Below are 19,268 nucleotides of genomic sequence, written 5' to 3'. Positions count from 1 at the left end.
GAGCCACTCAAATTGACTAATTTTCATATCATCTAAAACATAATCCTCTCTTTTCTCTTTAAGTCCTTCTCTGCCTAAAGGATTATACCCTTACACTAGAGATGTGAACAAGTCCTTATGGGTTCCACTTTACAAACACAAATTTAAGGCTATTACAAGATAACCACTTATGGGGCTTTGTTTATTTATTTTTTTTTATCAAGAAAACTACATAGGGGGCAGCTAGGTGGTGCAGTGGATAAAGCACTGGTCCTGGATTCAGGAGGACCTGAGTTCAAATCTGGCCTCAGACACTTGACACTTACTAGCTGTGTGACCCTGGGCAAGTCACTTAACCCTCATTGTCCAGCAAAAAGAAAGAAAGAAAGAAAAAGAAAACTACATAAATGTATGGTCCAACATGTTGGTCCCTTGGTTAAGTATCAGTTTCCAGGCCTTTGCTGTCTTTATACTGTAGGTGTGGGTTTGACATATAATGAAGACACAAATTGTGACAGTGTTTTAACCTGCTCTTTCTTTAAAATTCCTTAATATTCTTCTCTTTGAAATTTCACTTTCATTTTATTTTATTTCATTTATTTTCGTGGGGCAATGGGGGTTAAGTGACTTGCCCAGGGTCACACAGCCAGTAAGTGTCAAGTGTCTGAGGCCGGATTTGAACTCAGGAACTCCTGAATCCAAGGCTGGTGCTTTATCCACTGCACCACCTAGCCGCCCCCACTTTCATTTTATAATTATTAATTTTTTTAACCAACTTGAAAAATATCAGAAATATTTCACTCCTTCTCAAATGACCCATCATCTCTTCTCTTGTCAATAAGCATATTTAGAAATGTTAAGAGTTGAACAATAACAACAAAAAGAAATGTTGAGTCACATAATGAACTAATATGGAAATATTTTACAGGATTGCACATATATAACCTATATCAGATTGCTTACTGTCTCAGGGAAGGGAGGGAAGAAGGGGACTCAACTTTGAAAAAAATGTTAATCTTTTTTTACCTGTAATTGGGGGAAAATAAAATATTATTTTACAACAAAGAAATGTTAAGAGTTCACACCCTGGAACCCTCAATCCATAAAAACACTACCGTCCACCAGAGGGTCATTGAGCCTGCCCCAAATCTAATGTGTGACTAAGCCCTAAAAATTAAAGAGCCTTTATGATAGAATGAAAAAGCCATAAGGGATTTTGCAAGGAAACCTTGGTTCTCATTCCAACTCTCTCACTATTTCTCTGATCTTAAATAAGCCACATAATCTATCCATGTCTCAGTTTCTTCAGCTATAAAGTGAGGACAATCCTGCCCTAGATATCATTTGAGTTTCAAATGTGAAGATAGACAAGAAAGCACTTTCCAAAGTTAAAACATGATGTAAATTTAGTTTGTTAGAATCTTAGAATAATAGAGTTGGGAAGTAACTAAGAACATTTCAACTTCCTAACCAATGCAAGAGTCTTTTGAGAAGCTGGTTGTTGTCATCCACACTCTGCTTCAGTACCTCCAACCGTCAAGAGTCTATTCTGTTATTAGATTGCTCTGGCTTTTTTTTGTTTGTTTGTTTTCTTTTCTTTTCTTTTTTTTTTTTTTTAGGGAGGCAATTGGGGTTAAGTGACTTGCCCAGGGTCACACAGCTAGTAAGTATCAAGTGTCTGAGGCCAGATTTGAACTCAGGTCCTCCTGACTCCAGGGCCGGTGCTCTATCCACTGCGCCACCTAGCTGCCCCTGCTCTGGCTTTTTAAAAAAAAAAAGTCTTTTCTTATTCTGAGCCAATATTTGCCTTCTTCAGGCTTCTCCCCATGTGCCCTTGTTCTGCCCTCTGCTGCAGAACAGATCTGTCCCTTTTCTTCGTGACAACTCTTCAACTTTTTGAAGGCAGCCGTCACGTCTGCTCTTTAAGCATCTTTTCTTCATGCTAAGTATCACCAATATGAGATGGTTTCCAAGCCCTTCATCATCTTTGTCACTCACTTCTAGAGTCTTTCTAAAATATTAGTGTTTCTCATAAAATGGGGTGTTAAAACTCAGTCAAACATAATAATCCAAATGGATCAGAATTCAGTGGTACTTCCAATGATCCAGTGAGCACCTAAAACTAATATTATTTTTACCAATAAGGAGGAAAAAACCCACTACTCATTCATGACAGCCTTTATACATCTAGCTCTCTTCTAACTAGCTAGGATTAAGAACATATTGACTATTTTGAATGTAAGGGATACTGAAATATGGTGTCTCTAAGACCTGTTTGGCTCCCTGAAGTAGTGGTTTCATCCTTTCTTCTCAATCCCAATAAGATAACACAGCTTTCATACTTGTTTCCTAAGTTCTGACATAGTGATTTATGGCATATAGAGGACAGGAGGAGTTCATTTCTGCAAACCTGGGGATGAGTAAGATCTCGGAGACAGTTTTCTTGGGTGTGGACTAGAATTTTTAAAGCTTATTTCACTGATATCTGTCATCTTCTCCCTAAAAGAGGGTGTTAACTGTAATCCAGGAAACAAAGGGGAAAGAAGATTTGATGTTAATCTATTTCTTTTTGAGCCTTTGTAAGTGGGCTTCTTTTCATGACCATTAAAAAGTATTTACAAAAGAGACCATTTGTATGTTAACTATACCATACCAGTCAGCACCAACAAGATCTTATGTTACCCTAAGACCAAAGACTAAGAAAACAAATTTATAGGAGATAGGCGTGGAGAACATATCAGCAGCAGGAAGAGGGGAAAAGCCTTTGAATAAGAATGTAAACCATATAAATATCTAAACAGGACCGTCACTTCCAGGTAGAAAAATATAAGTGTACCCATAAGGGGCTGAGGACAACTCTAGAGAGTTGCATGTTTAGACAGGGAACCTCGGGTTAATTGAAGCCTTCCTTCCAATTAATTAGGCAGGCTTTCTGTCTGCTTGACCATGATAAAACTCAAGGGACTATAGATAAATAGGTACCCAGTAACTTGAGTGTGGTGCAAAAAGACTGAACACAGGGTTCTGAATCAGAAACTATTTTAATCTTGCCTCTGGCATATTTTTTGTGTGACCTCAAAGAAGTCATGTTAACTTTTCTGAGTATAGAAGTCCTCTTCAGAAAAAGAAAAAAATGGAAATGACTAGTGTACAAGGATATCCTGAAGATAATGTTAAATGTTGTAGAACTATAAAATTAATTAATGGAATAGAAACCACATGAAATGTAAGCAGAATAAATAATTTGATCTTCAATAATATTGGTATCTTTCACTGAACCTGTTCATTGGATGGGATTTAATTCTGGACTTTTCTGTAAGTGTAATTTGGTGGTCTTTTGGAAAGTATCACTTTCTTGGGAGAAAAAGTAAAAATAACAGAAAAATAATAATATAAGATCCCAAATGCACACACCAAATTTATCTCATGTTTTGTGTGAACTATAGGAATACTAAGTAGCAAGAAAAACTCAGACTCTGTCCAATTATAAGAAAACAGTTGACTATCATGACTTTAGAGATAAGTCCTATGAAGGGGAGGTAGGGAGAAAAGATGAGACAATCTCCAAATCAGGAGAACATTCGGGAAACCTGTGTTAATTTTTCATTCTTACATCTGACAATGGGTTTGTGGCTCTTTTTGCTCTTCCTAAACTATTTAGTGTTGAGTGAATGAAAACTGAAGAAAGAATGTTTTTCTTATTTAGAAAAGATTTCACAATGAGTTTCAGTTTTATTCTTTTTTAAAAATAAAAATATTTTATTATTTTCCAGTTACATGTAAAGATAGCTTTCAGCATTTGTTTACATAAGATTTCCAATTTCAAATTTTTCTCCCTCCCCCAGACAGCAGGCAATCCGATATAGGTTATAAATGTGTGTGTGTGTGTAGGTGTATATATATACACACACACACACACATATACACATACATAACATTAAACATATTTCTGCATCAGTCATGCTATAAGAGAAGAATCAGAGCAATAAGGAAAAACCTGAAAATAGAAAAATAGCAGTAACCAAAACCAAAAGAAATAGAATGGTTCAATCAGCATCCACATTCCACAGTTCTTTTTTCTTTTCTGGATTTGGAGAGCCCTTTCCATCATGAGTCCCTCGGAACTCTCCTGTACCATTGCATTGGTGAGAAGAATCCAGTTCATCACAGTTGATCAACACATAATGTTGATGATTCAGTTTTATTTCTTACCAAATTCTTCATGAAAAGTGAGAGGAAGACCTAGCTGCTTTTCGAGTGGATCAGACAGGGCAAGTAACAGTCAAAATAGACCACAGAGATGAATGAGATTATGAGGTCCTAAATTTGTTGAAATTATTGCTTCTCTCCTTAGAGAGCTAACCTGTCTCATAAAGGTTACACTTTCAAGGCCTAATGCAATGAACATTTGGGGGGACGGGGCAGGGCAATGAGGGTTAAGTGACTTGCCCAGGGTCACACAGCTAGTAAGTGTCAGATGTCTGAGGCTGGATTTGAATTCAGGATCTACTGACTCCAGGGTCTGTGCTTTATACACTGTACCACCTAGCTGCCCTGCAGTGAGCATGTATTAATAAGCTTGTTAAGAAGTGAATTTAAATTCCTACTTCTCTCCTGCTCCACCTCTTCCCATCCCCTGAAAAATTTGTATTTTTGTTTTGAAGCCCATACATAAAGAATCAGTAACATTTCTGTCTCTTCTTCATAACTCCCCCCAAATTTTAATTAGTGAAAATTAGCCTAACCAAGATGGGAGTTTATATTTTCCTTTCATAAAGAGAAAGTAATCGGTTGCTATTAAGAATTTGTAAGTCATTTCACTCATATAAGTGAGGCAAATGCTCTTCCCATAGTGACTAGGAACCTCTGCAAGCTGTCTTTTTGAATATTCAGAGCTTCCTCCCCTTCTGGGTTTGGAAATGTAAGAACATGACAGAGATTGTTGTTGACTCTTGCTCCATGTAATCAAAATGCAGATGTTGCCTTTATTACCTGATTTGCTTTCCTTCTCATCTGACAGAACCTGGGGTTGCTCAATTCTGAGACCTGATTAAAGGTTTTTTCACTGAGAAAATTGAGGCATCTGAAAAGTCTCTCATTGCCAAGCGCAGGGAATTATCTCATGCACCAACACAAAGGACAGGACACTCATTAGTATGAAGCTCAAAACTACAGACTAAAGAGTATCTGAGGCACAATAATAAAGCAAATTATTACTCAGTAACATTGAAAATGAAATACAGCATAAGAAATAATGTAATACAAAGAAAAGTAGTCATTAAAGCATTGAAATGAATTGTTCTGAGAGGTGGTATAGCACAGTAATTCAGGAGTCAGCTTCTGGGTAACCTGGGTTCAAATCTCACCTCTGACACATACTGACTGAGTGATTTTTGAGAAAATCATTTTAACTCTCTGCCCACATTAGTCCTTCAATCACCAAGCATTTATTAAATGTTAGGTTATGGATATGCAAAAAAAAAAAGGCAAAAATAGTCCCTAGGAAAGACAACATGTAAATTACTAGGTATATATAAGGTGTGTGTGTGTGTGTGTGTGTGTGTGTGTGTGTGTGTATTACTATAAATGAGAGGTAATCTCAGAGGAGAAGGCAACAGCAACTTGGAAGAAGGAAGAACCAGGAAAGGTCTAATGTGGAGGGTTGTACTTCTCATAGTGAATCTTGAGAGAAGCCAGGAATCAAAAGTGAAGTGGAAGAACATTGGGAGACTAACAATGGAAAGGCACACAGATAGGAATTGGAGTGTCTTGTGTGAGGAATAGCAGCTAGGCCAGTATATTTAGACTGTAGACTTAGTAGAGGGGAGTTTAGTGGAAGAATACAGGAAAGGTAGGAGGGGGCCAGGTAATAGGGAGCCATTGGAGTTTGAGGAGAGAAGGAGTGACATAATCAAACTTTGGAAAAACCAGTTTGGCAGCCGAGTGGAAAAGGAATTGGAATGTCAAGATACTTGAGGCATAGAGAGCAATTAGAAAGCTATTTGTAGGGGCAGCTAGGTGGCTTAGTGAATAGCGCACTGGCCCTGGAGTCAGGAGGACCTGAGTTTAATCTGGTCTCAGACACTTACTAGCTATGTGACCCTAGGCAAGTCACTTAACCCTGTTTGCCTTCCAATTTGGAAAAAGAAAAAGAAAACTATTGCAGTAATCCAGGTGAAAAGTGATAAAGACCTGAACTAGAGTGGTGACTGAGTGGAGAGAAAGGGACATATGTTAAGATGCTGTAATAGTAGAAACAATCAGATTTGATAACAGATTGGTATGTGGGTAGAGTGAGGAGTTAAGGGTGACCCTGAGATTGTGAGCCTGGAAAATTGGAAGGATGGTCATGTCCTTGAGAGTAATAAGGGCGTTCTGAATAGAGGAAGGTTTTGGAGGTTGGGGGTCAGGGGGGATGATCTTAAGTTCCATTTTAGACATAAAATGGAGATGTCTGTGAGACAGCCATCTCAAAGTCCAAAAGGCGGCTGATGAGACAGGGCTGGAGCTCAGGAAAGTGACTAGGGCTAAATAATGTAGACTTAGGAATCGTGCATAGAGATGATCATTTAACCCATGGGAACAAATGAACTCAGAAAGGAAGATAATATAGAGAGATAACAAGAGCTGACAGCCCAGGACAGAGTCTTGGGAACTGATATGGACGAAGGTTCTACAAAGGAGACTGAGAAACAGGTAAGAGGAGAACCAGGTGAGAAGGGGTGTCATGAAATGCTGGAGGAGAAGGTGCTCATAGTGTCTGCTGAGAGATCAAGAACGATGAGGATTGAGAAAAGGCCACCAATATGGCAATTGAGATCACTTTGGAGAGACTCATTTCAGTTGAATAATGAGGTCCAAAGACAGAATATTAAGAGGCAAATAAGAAGAGAAAAAAATGGAGATATCTAGAGTAGATCCCTTCTTCAAGGAGCTTAGCTAAAGAGGAGAGGAGAGACATAGAATGATAACTATTGGTGATGGTCAGTTCAAATGAGGATTTCTAAGGATATATAGCATACAAAGACAAAGATAAAATAATCCCTACCTTTAAGGAGACTACCCTTTTCTTTAATTAATTCCTATAGTATATTTTTAATTTTTTTTATTTTTGCGGGGCAATGGGGGTTAAGTGACTTGCCCAAGGTCACACAGCTAGTAAGTGTCAAGTGTCCGAGGCCAGATTTGAACTCAGGTACTCCTGAATCCAGGGCCAGTGCTCTATCCACTGTGCTATCTAGCCGCCCCCAGTATATTATTTTTAAAGTCATTATTCTAATTATGCTTTGTCTATGCTCCACTAAAGGAAACATGTAAATATAAAAATTAATTTAAAAAACCCCACAATTATGTGTGTGTATGTGTGGGGGGGGGTATGGGGGGGTATGTGCATGTGTGTATTTGTTTAAAAACATACACATAAGAATTATACCTTACAGAAGTTTATAGGGTCCTTTCTTTTTGTACATTGAAATATTTATGCTTGATTATTAGTTTCAAAATAAAAAAGAAAATATTTTAAAAGTAAAAACAAGGTTCTCTGGGGGACACTAGCGCTTAGGTGATTCAGGAGAGATTCTAGGGAGGGAAATTAACTTTGAAGGGTAGATTGGAATCCTACGGGGAAGAGGGAAAGCATTCCAGCCATGGGACAAAACTTGTGCAGAGTCATGGAAATGGGAGATAAATGCCACGTACAAAGAATAGCAAATAGGTCAGTTTGGCTGGACAGGGTTCATAGGGGTAGGAGTAAAGTGTAAATCAGAGGGGGAAAATAGATTGGAGCCATATTGCTAAACAGGGGCATTTGTATTTTATCTTTTTTTTTTTTTTAATTTGGTGACAAATGGTGGGGAGTAAGTGATACTGGCTAGTAAGTATCTGAGGTCACATCTGAACTCAAAGTGTTCCTGATTCCAGGCCTGGTGCACTGCTCCACCTAGCTGCCTAATCAAGTCAACAAACATTTATTAATTACCTAGTATGTATCAAGCAATATGTTAAGGTTTAAAAAACCCAGCCTTAGATTGTCAGCTCTGTGTAGGAATTTGAGCCCATCCGACTCCTCTTCCTAGCACTTTCTAGCATTTAACAGTTCTCAGAACATAGTAGGAACTTTTAAAAATGCTTGAATTGAATTCCGTTGGCCCTTAGTGGCTGTGGCAGCATGGGCACCCCTTCCTACAGGTTTTACCCCCGTTTTGGCCAAGCTTTTGTGACAGTAGAAACTGACCTCCCATTATGGTTAAAGCACCCAGCCATTACCTATGGCCTGATAGAACTCTCCCCGTTGCCACCCCCTTCTCCCAACACTCTTCTATTGAACTGACAACTAACCTGTGCCTTATTAAAAGAAAATTAGTTCCATGTGTTATTCTGTAGGACCAAGAGTGGTTTTTATATTGAAATTTAGCTTTCTGCATTATTGCAGGTTAAAATGTATCCCCCTTTGTTAAACAGAGTGAATCCCTTTGCTGTGTGCTTAGGATCTGGGAGTTGCTGCAGCAACCTTCTCATTCAGTAATGAAGTTTGGGGTATGATTCAGTCTTAAATAATCTTAAGATAATTTGCCTTCAATGATGAATGACATCTTTAAGTATTAAGGATTTTTGGAGTCCAATCTAAAAACCTCATTAGACATTCTAGTACATTCCATGTTAATTGATAGGTATTAAGAACATAAGATAACCTATTTGTTGTTTTTTTTTTTTAACTTTATTAAGAAAACATCCAGTGTAATTTCATGGTGGTCTTTTCTTTGTCTTTCAAAACACAGACATACCAAGTGGACCTGAAGCCAAATGGGTCAGAAATAATGGTGACAAATGAAAACAAAAGGGAATATATTGAGTATGTATTCCTCTATTTTACAACTTTTCTCAAATTAACCAGAGTAACAAGTTGGACATGTTCTAGATACACGAGTTTTATTGTTTCTTGTTCAATGGCAAGATTTTTTTTTTCTCCTTGAGCTCAACCCCAAAATCTGAATGCCAGTTTTTTTTTTCTGGTTTGAATATATTTGCTTACTTTGCTAGAAACTAAATGGCCTTATGCATGTCCAGATGGTATGATGCACTGGAGGGTAAGTTGTTGATAACTGGAGCATGTGGTGCTTCCCTGGAACACTCGCATATCCAGTCTGGGTCTCTCAATTTCAGAGACCAGGACAGAGAGGGTAGCCATTACATAACAGGGTTCTAATGCCTAGCTTAAAGTTTGATTTTTTTCCACTTAGATAAGTAATGGTATAAGAAAGCTGTCAACATAGTTTACTGTACCCTTCCTGACCATTTCTCTTGAGGGCATTGCCATCCTCTCATCCACCTAGGCTCAAAGACTTGAAGTCATCTTTGAATCCAAACCTTCTCTTCTGTTCTCATATCCAGTCGGGTGCCAATTACTGGAGGTTCTTCCACAATGTAATGGTTATTGCCAGCTTCCATAATTATATATTGGAAAATAGATGAAAACCCTCATACCAAGAAGAAGGCCTTGCCTCTTCTCCTACCCTTTTTGGGTCTTATAGTCATTTTGATGATTGATAAGGAATTAATGAAGTTATGAATTAATAAACAAAAAGATAGTGAAAATTTTTTTTAATGTTGTCTCATCTTCCTTCTATTAGCTTAGTCATCCAGTGGAGATTTGTTAACAGAGTCCAAAAACAAATGAATGCCTTCTTGGAGGTAAGTTGTGTTGGCTGTCATTTGTTGCTCAAGTGTCTTTAGTCATAGTAAGTAGAGGGAGGACCCCCTACCCCCAACCCCTCTATTTTGGGTAGCATAATGGAATTGATCAATAACCTCAAAGCTGGGACAGGAATAGGAAACACACAGAATAGATCCTTCAGAATTGTGCAGTTTACTCCCTTTTCTCTGTCTACAAGGAAAATATAACAATGAGCAATGGGAGAAAGGCACTTGAAAATCTCCACATTATTTTCCTCCTTATAAAAATTCTGCTATAATCTATTTTTCTCATCTTTTTGGATTACCTTCTTGCTTTTTTTCAAAGAGGATATTTACATAACAAATGTCCCTAAACCTTGTCCAATCTTTTTTATTATAGTTTAGAGGTTTAGGACAACAGCATAGGGACAAAAGCCCACCATTTCTAGATTCTTCTCAAAAGTGATGAGTTCTGCACAACTTTGAAGTTAAGGAGCAAATGTCATAAATGGCATTTTCAATGATTCCATTGTCACTCTGAATATTGGCTTTGGATATATATTTCCCCCCAGTTATCTTTTTCTTCTATAGTAGTCTTACTAACCTCTACAATCCCTGCATAATCAATCACCCCTTATTATAGTAAAACATCCCTGTAACTATTCTTTTAGCTAGATTGTTTTTTGTTGTTTTTGCATTCACTAGAATTGCATCCATTTCAGTAAGTTAATCAATTTCTCCATCCTTCCATGTCCCTATTATGTCCTGAGGAAATATAATCCTAAACTTACCTCTGGAAATCCCTTACCAGAGATATGAGAGTTAGAGGGAGGAGGTGAAGGGCTTTTAAAATAATTATTATGAATTTAACAAACACCACCCCCCCATTAATATTTCTACATACTAGAACAGAAAAGGATTATTTGTGAAACTACAAATCTTTATCATATTGATTTATACATATATATATATCTTGTTTTTAATGTAAACAAATTTAACATGTTACTTTTAAAGGTTTTCTCTCTTTTCTTCTATGCATTGTTTAAAGAAATGCTTCAAAAAGCATTTTTCTTAATTTTCTTTTTTTGGGGGATGGAGAGAAATACTAAGACCAGCTCATTTTGTCCCTCAAATCATCTCTTCACTTCCACCATGGGGGAAAAAAAGGAAAATCTAGTCTTAGTAGCAAGCAAAACAAATCCACACGTTTGGTGTGTCCAAAAAATATATATACTTCATTTTACAGCATTAGTCTTTCATCTTTCTCTCAGGATGTGTTCTTTAGTAGTTTGCTTCATGGTTAGTCCTTGCAATGATTGGAGTTTTCAATTTTTTCAAAGTTATTTGTCTTTACAATGTTGTGATCACTGTATGTATTGTTTTACTGGCTCTGCTTACTTCATTCTGTATCAATTCATTCAAGTCTTGCCAGGTTTCTCTGAAATTATCATTTTCATTATTTTTATGGTCTAATAGCCATAATATTCATATACCGCAATTTGTTATCGCCAATTGATGGACACCTCTTTAGTTTCCAGTTCTTTGCCACATCCAAAAAGAGCTGCTATAAATATTTTTGTACATAAGGATCCTTTTCCTCTTTTTTTGAATTCTTTGAGAGTATAGACCAAGTAATGATCAAAGGGAATATACGGTATAGGATATAGTTGCAAGCTGCTCTCCAGAATGGCTACACCAGTTCATAGTTCCAACAACAATCATTTATCAGTGGGGATAATCTTCCTGTATGCCCTCTAACAATTGTCATTTTATTTTCCCTTTTTGTCATCTTCACAAATCTGATAAGTGTGAGGTATAACCTCAGGCTTGTTTTAATTTCAGTTTCTCTAATTATTAGTTATTTGGAGCATTTTTTATATAACTGCTTAGATTTCTTCCTTTGAAAACTACGTGTTCACTGTGTATACCCTTTGACACAACAATACCACTAACTAGTCTGTATCACAAAGAGAGTAAAATAAAAGTAAAAGGACCCATATGTACAAAAACATTTATAGCAGCTCTTTGTAGTGGCAAAGAATTAGAAAATGAGGGGATGCCCACCAAGTGGGGAAGAACTAAACAAGTTGTGGTAAATCAATATGATGGAATACTATTGTACTATAAGGAATAATGAACAGGATGGTTTCAGAAAATCTTGGAAGATCTCTATGAATTGATGCAGAACCAGAAGGTACACAGTAACAGCAGTATTGTAATGATGATCAACTGTGAAAGGCTTAACTACTCTGATCAAGACAATATCCAAGACAATTCCAAAAGACTCATGATGACACTGCTATCCACCTCCAGAGAGAGAGCTGATGAACTCTGAGTACAAATTAAAGTATAATTTTTTTCATTTTATTTTTCTTGGTTTTTTTGCCCTATGGCTAATATGGAAATATAGTTTGCATGGTTTCACATGTGTAATTGATTGCCTTCTCAATGGGTAGGTGAGGAATGGGAGAGGGGGAAAGTATTTGGACCTCCAAAAAATTTTTAATGACAAAAATAAATAAAAATAAATGTTTTGAAGAGGGAAAAGGAAAACTACCTGTTTGGATCCTTTGACTATTTGGGAATGGCTAAAATTATTATTTTTCAGTCAGTTATTTACATATTGTGAATATCAGATCTTTACCAGAGAAGCTTGTTGCAAATATTTTTACAGTTACCTTTTTTCCTTCTTAAAATTAACTGCATGCATTTTTGTTTGTGCAAAAACTTTCCAATTTTACATAATCAGAATTGTCCTTTTTATCTTCTCTGTTCCTCTCTATCCCATGTCTGTAATGAACTCTTTCCTAATCCATAGTTATGAAGTTTTTTCTTCTTGTTTCTCTAATGTTTTTATGATGTGACTTTTTATATCTAGGATATATATCCCTTTGGAGTTTATTATGATATGTAGTGTGAGATCTTGGTCTAAATCAGGGGTTTATAACCTAGGGACTGTGAACTTGATTTGTAAAAATATTTTGATGACTATACTTCAATTTAATTGGCTTATTTGTAATCCAATGTATTTGATTTTATATATTAAAAATATCCTGAGAATGACTACATACACCCCATCAGACTGCCTCTAAATTGTTTGCAAAGTTTGTCAAAATTTTCACCTTCTCAAAATGAGAGATGTTTTTTTAAGGCTTTATAAAGTTTATTAGCAGGGAAAAAAAGCCTCCAAATTTTAATTTACTTTAGAAAATTCCTCTGGTTCTTCTTGACAAGATAATTAAAGTTTATCCCCAGCTATAATAAGGAATAAGGCCATGAGTAGAAACTCCCTATATCATAGAATTTAAAAAATCATCCAGATCCAATCATTTAGTTTGAAGGTTTAAGAAACAGAGGCACAGAGGTTAAGAGAATTAGCCCACAGCTAGTGAGATGATTGGTGGCAGAGACAAGACTCAAAATCTCCTGACTTTCTTTGTTCATTGCCCTTTCTTCTGTATTACATGACTGCATTATTTTCTCTTGCTATACATTGAGTTTATGTTATTTTAAGATATTCTATTCATCATCTGTGGGTCTGTATATTTTTAGGACATATTGACTCACTCGAATGTATCATGGATGTGTTTTAGAATCCACATACTTGTAGTCACCCAATTTAAGTTTCCCTTTTATGGGTTGTTGAAAATGAAGTAACTAAACCATTTTTCAAGGTTTTTCACTATTTGGAAGAAAAAAATGAATAACATTTTACAACTGGAATTGCATGGATGCTATTGCCTGTAAATGAATAACTGGCTTTTAAAAAAAAAATTATTTGGTTAAGAACATAAATCATGTCTACTTTAAGCTTAACTTTGAGAAAATAAGTTTTCAGATAATGTGTTCATTTTTTTTTCTTTTTTCCTTTAGGGGTTCACAGAACTGCTTCCTATTGATTTGATTAAGATTTTTGATGAAAATGAGTTAGAGGTTTGTTGCCTTTTAAATCTTTTATAATTTTTTGAACAGTATATCAAAAGGTTCTTCATTTTTCTACCAACTACACATCTTTATTTGCTCTAATTTTTAATGTTCTACAAAGAAAGGATAAGTAAATTATACTGTGCATAGGTTTTATTTGTTTGGAGAAAATGAGGACCTGAGTCATGGCGAACTTAACAGTCCACTCTCATTTAGCAATATCAATTAGAGGGATTCGAATCTTAAGAGATCCACCAGTCTGGGTTTGATCATGGCCCTGAGAAGTCATACAGATATATACTATATCCATAAGCAGCTTTCTCAACCACTTCCCCAAATCGTTCCAGGGAACCTGTATGAAGTCCCAGCCCTGAACTATGTTCTCTATGTGGACCCTACTGCTGCACTGTTGAGTTAGAGTTCTTTCTGCATTGTTGGTGGCAGCTGAGTTGTGGTAAACAGCCACCAGGCTAGCCAGGCAAAACTATAGTGCTAACAATCTATATCAGGTATTAGTTAAAGAAATAGATATGGAAGCCATAATCACCTTTTTGTGTTAAAAGAGTCTGTTGAGAAATTCAATACCCAAGTCAAGATTAGAATCTAGAAGTCGGGGGTGGGGGGAGATAGCCAATTTTTGACTTTTAGCTAATGATAAATGAAAGACCTTGGGTTTGAACCCGTTTCAGCTGAGGTCCTTTCCTTAGATAGTGGAAACTGTCTTTTTTTTTTTTTTTTTTTTTTTTTTTTTGGTGAGGCAATTGGGGTTAAGTGACTTGCCCAGGGTCACACAGCTAGTAAGTGTCAAGGGTCTGAGGCCAGATTTGAACTCAGGTCCTCCTGAATTCAGGGCTGGTGTTCTATCCACTGCGCCACCTGGCCGCCCCTGTGGAAACTGTCTTAATGCAATTACTGAGCTAGAAGGGACCTTAGAAATAATCTAATCCAACTCCATAACTTTATTTGTTTGTTTTTGTTTTTGTTTTTTTCTGAGGCAATTGGGGTTAAGTGACTTGTCCAGGGTCGCACAGCTAGTAAGTGTCAAGGGTATAAGCTCGGATTTGAACTCAGGTCCTCCTGAATCCTGGGCTGGTGCTCTATCCACTGTACCACCTAGCTGCCCCCAACTCCATAACTTTATATGGGAGGGAACTTAAGCCTATGGAAGCTGGAGCTCTGACTTGTACAAAACCACTTTACTAGTTAGTAGCAGAACACTCATGACCCAGATCCCCTAGTCCCAGTTTTCATGAACTGGTCTGCCACTATAATTATATCAAACTAAGAGAATGTCTTCTCTGGTAACAGATTTATACAATAAGAAAACCTAGGCTAAATGTGTAAGTCACAACTTAGAAAAAACAATCAACAGTGTTAATAAACAACTAATTAACACAGAAGCCTCGACAACAGATATGCTTAGAGCTAATGAATTGAATTGAAAGCAATGCATGACCTATTTTATTGTCTTCGGTCCCTTCGCTTTTGAGTGAGATTGAGGATTGTATGACTTTGAGCAGTCATGAATTCGGAATCATTTCCTATGCACAGTCATCAAATATTGGTACAAGTACCCATTCCTTGAGGGAAGCTAAGACTCTAAACCACAAGAATTGGTCAGGTGGGGATAATGACCATGACACAAGATGGAGAGAGGCACAATAAAGAAAGGCCCATTAAGAATGGAAAGCTGGGGTGGGCAACTGAGTGGAGATGGTAGCTGTTTGAAAGGGAGACAATTTTTATAAAGCTTCTCATTTTGTCTAACAAACCAAATACTGTACTGATTGTATTTTTTATTAATGACAATATTGAACATCAGTACAATTCAATACACCTGTTTAGTAAGTAAACCCCCCGCTCCCCCAAAGAACTTAATGTGATATATTTTTTGTTTATTTGTTTGTTTTGTTTTTGGCCAAGCAATGGGGGTTAAGTGACTTGCCCAGGGTCACACAGCTAGTAAGTGTCAAGTGTCTGAGGCTGGATTTGAACTCAGGTCCTCCTGAATCCAGGGCCAGTGCTTTATCCACTGTGCCACCTAGCTGCCCCAATGTGATGTATTGGGGGGGGGCAGGGCAATGGGGGTTAAGTGACTTGCCCATGGTCACACAGCTAGTAAGTGTCAAGTGTCTGAGGCTGGGTTTGAACTCAGGTCCTCCTGAATCCAGGGCCAGTGCTTTATTCACTGAGCCACCTAGCTCTGCCCCCTAATATGATGATTTTTAAAAAATCTTTAATGTATTTTGGGAAGAGCAGGATGGGGATTTAATAGATCTCCTGGTTTTATTTTTTAAAAAATGGAAATCTGTCTCTTTTTTTTTTTAAAGCAGATTTGTGATTTTGTGTGTTTAGAGTATTCCTAGTGAAGAATTTCTTCTCCCAAGTTAATACCTTCTCTGCAACTTCTAGTCTTAGAGAGTTGCCTGGAAGTGAGAAGCTCAGTGACTTGCCCAGGGCAATGCAACCAGTATTTATCGCAGATGGGGCTTGAACCCAGGTCTTTCTGACTGTGAGGCTAACCTTCTGTTCACTAAAGTCACAGTGCCTTTCATGTGATGCAAATGATCATCCCTTTGGTTTATTACCACCCATGTAAATAGGATCTTTATTCCATTTGTTTTTATGAAAGGTGATGAATTGGGTTTTGGACGTTTTGATCTAAAAAAAAGCAACTGTTTTTATAATAATAGTGATGGAAGTAGGTTGAATCATCCATGTGATTTTCAGTTTTTAGACCTTCCACATTTAAACTTGAATTGATTTTCTAAATAGCTGCTGATGTGTGGCCTTGGAGATGTTGATGTTAACGACTGGAGACAACATGCTATTTACAAGAACGGCTACTGCCCAAATCACCCCGTCATTCAGTGGTTCTGGAAGGTAAGCCCCAGTCCCACACTATGGCCACATTGCTATTCTAGGACTGGCTGTTGTTGTACTAATTGTTCTGTTGTCTATTTTTCTGTACATAGGTTATATTTATCTATAGTAGGAGTATGTCCTGCTATCCCTTGTGCTATTTTCATCATAGTATTTATATTTGAAGATTATTAAAAATTCTTCTTTGGTTTATTATCAACGCAGAGCAAAAGGTAGTTAGATTGGTACTTAATAGAAAAGTAATAAGAAAGAGAATTTAGAAGATAATGCTTAATGGTAAGTCTATAAATTATTCCCTTCCCTTAATACTAGGAAATATAGACTAAGGAAAAGTTGACTCGTAAATAACATACACGAGCATCTTCAAAATTCTTCATATCATCCATCAATACCGAAACAAATGTACTCTCCCCATATGTTATAACTGAGATTGGAAAATTTTTTATCCTTTTCCAAAATATCATTCTTTCCAAAGAACCTGTCCCTAATTTTCTAAGGAAATCTGCCAAATATTTTGAGATTAGATTGCTTCAGGAATGAGTAATGTAAAATAAGATTTAATGTAATTTAACTATCCTAGTACCATTATCTATTTGGAATGGGGAGAAGATGGAGAGATTTCAAAAGTGTAGTCAACAAAAGGCTTCACATTTGCAAAATGGATAAAAAGAAAACCAGGAGAGATTTTTTTTTCCCCTTCGTTTTATTTTTAAATACCAGTGGAAACACAGATAGATGGTGTGGCTTGCAGAGAAACTACTCGAAATCCTAGTCTTGTGATTAGGTGAGGGTGTAACCATAGTTGGAGCATAAAGAATCTTCCTTTCCTTTCTTTTCGTACTCTTTTGAATCTTAGTAAATCAGAAGTATAAAGATTTCATTTCCTCTACTATGCTTTGTATTTTGACCTGACAGCATTAGTAGCACGTACAGTGAAGAGAACAGCATTCCAGCAAATGTTTCTCTCTCATATGTTCCCTTCTCTCTACTCACACCATAACCATCCTAGTCTAGGTCCTCATCATCTATACTAGGAAAGAACCTAGTTTCCCTCTACTCCAATCTACCCTTGACGTAGCCACCGAAGGGATTTTCTTAAAGTACAAATTTGATCATGCTACTCTCCTATTTCATAAACTCTGGTGTCTCCTTAAGACCTCTGGGATCAAATTGTAAACACCTCTATTTGGTATCTAATGCTCTTCACAATCCGGCCCCATCCGACCTTTCCAGTCTTATTATACCTCATTGCACATTTTTGTATGCTTATTGTTGTTGTTCAGTCATTTTTCAGTTGTATCTGACTCTTCGAAACCCCATTTGGGGTTTTATGGGCAGAGATACCAGAGTGGTTTGCCATTTCCTTCTCCAGCCCATTTTTACAAATGAAGAAACTAAGCCCCTCCCCCAAAAAGTGACTTGCCTAGGGTCACCTAGCTAGTAAATAAACTGAGGCTTGATTCGAACTCAAGATGAGTCCTCCTGACTCCAAATCCAGCATTCTATCCCCTGAACCACCTAGCTGCCCTTTTATTCCATTACATATCATATTACGCCTGTTACACCGCTACGTACTCAAGTCCCACCATTCTCACCTCATTGTTATTCTTGGTATGTGACCATGTCACCTCCACCATCCCACTCTATCATCTCCTTGCCTTTGCCTTTTTCATTGACTACCCCCCCCCATCAGCTCTTACTATCCTTGGTTTCCCTCAGGATTCAGAAACTCAAACACTACCTTATATAAGAGCTCTTTCCTGGCTCCCATATTGATAACACTCCCCTCCATCCTCCAGGTGACTTTGTATTGGCTCTATCAGTATACTGTATGTACCTGTTTAGGTGTATTTTGTCTTCCCAGTTAGAATTGTGTAATTTAAGATTCTAAATGTGGATTCTAATCTGTTCCCCCAGTTTTGGGGGAAACTGACTAAAATTACTGATAAAATGAGTTTAGGTTTTTAAGGGTTTATTGGAAAATAGAAAGAAAAAGATTGAGAACAGAATTCCAACAGCCTGGCATTCCTATCTTTCCTCAAATTTCCTGTGAAGTCCTCTGCTGCCACCACCATCAAGTCAGGAACCCAAAAAGCCCCAGAGCTCTCCCGCAGGCTCCCTTTCCTCCTTCCTGTCTCCTCCCAGACCATAGGAGGCTCCTCAAGTTGGTTGGCTGGTAGCCTTGATAGACAGCCTCCATGAGCAAATGTCATTTCCTGACGCCAAGGAAAAGCCACAATGCCTCTGAGGCATTTTCCTCATGGTGGAGCAAGTCTCCAGTAGGTGGCATCATTCCAATCATTACATAATGTAAGTTCCTTAGAGCTGGGGGCTGTTTTGCATTTGTCTTTATATTCTCAGCTAACTAGCACAAATCCTAGCCCATAGTCAGTACCTGAAAATGCATGTTGATTGACTGAGGATCTTAAAGAATGTCATTCCTTTTATTTTTGTAACCATTGATTAGAGCCGGGGTTCTTAACCTGAGGTCCCTGAACTTTTTTTTTTTTTAATACCTTAATGACTATTTCAATAGAATTGGTTTCTTTTATAATTCTATATGTTTTATTTATTTAAAAACATTATTTTGAGAAGGGGTCCATATGCTTCAATAGACCACCAAAGGGGTACAGGACACTCACAAAACGTTTAAAGACCATTTGATTAGAGGATTTCTCAAATAGGAAACCCAGGTTTGTACCTTGAGTTTCTGTTGTTGGTAAAGATTAGATAATATCTTCTGTTTATAATTGACCTTGGGTGGAGGGGATCACCATAGACAGACTCATAAGGTTGATGATGCTATCAAC

At 37.3% G+C, this 19,268-nt stretch overlaps 1 protein-coding gene across 8 annotated transcripts in view; it reads left to right on the top strand.

Annotated features, from left to right (window-relative positions):
• The window catches only part of NEDD4L (NEDD4 like E3 ubiquitin protein ligase), a 478,713-nt gene that overhangs the window by 441,366 nt on the left and 18,079 nt on the right, over nt 1-19,268 (top strand). For all 8 annotated transcript variants that reach the window (XM_043980385.1, XM_043980391.1, XM_043980397.1 and 5 more), the window contains 4 exons: nt 8,757-8,830; nt 9,609-9,669; nt 13,525-13,584; nt 16,351-16,458. In XM_043980385.1, coding sequence (XP_043836320.1) covers nt 8,757-8,830; nt 9,609-9,669; nt 13,525-13,584; nt 16,351-16,458 — 303 coding nt within the window. The remainder of the gene's footprint in view (nt 1-8,756; nt 8,831-9,608; nt 9,670-13,524; nt 13,585-16,350; nt 16,459-19,268) is intronic.

This window comes from Dromiciops gliroides, chromosome 1 (genome assembly GCF_019393635.1).
Source record: "Dromiciops gliroides isolate mDroGli1 chromosome 1, mDroGli1.pri, whole genome shotgun sequence".
In the NCBI taxonomy this organism is placed as follows: domain Eukaryota; kingdom Metazoa; phylum Chordata; class Mammalia; order Microbiotheria; family Microbiotheriidae; genus Dromiciops; species Dromiciops gliroides.
The sequence above is the reverse complement of the archived record's forward strand: the minus strand, read 5'-3'. Positions and strand labels throughout refer to the sequence as shown.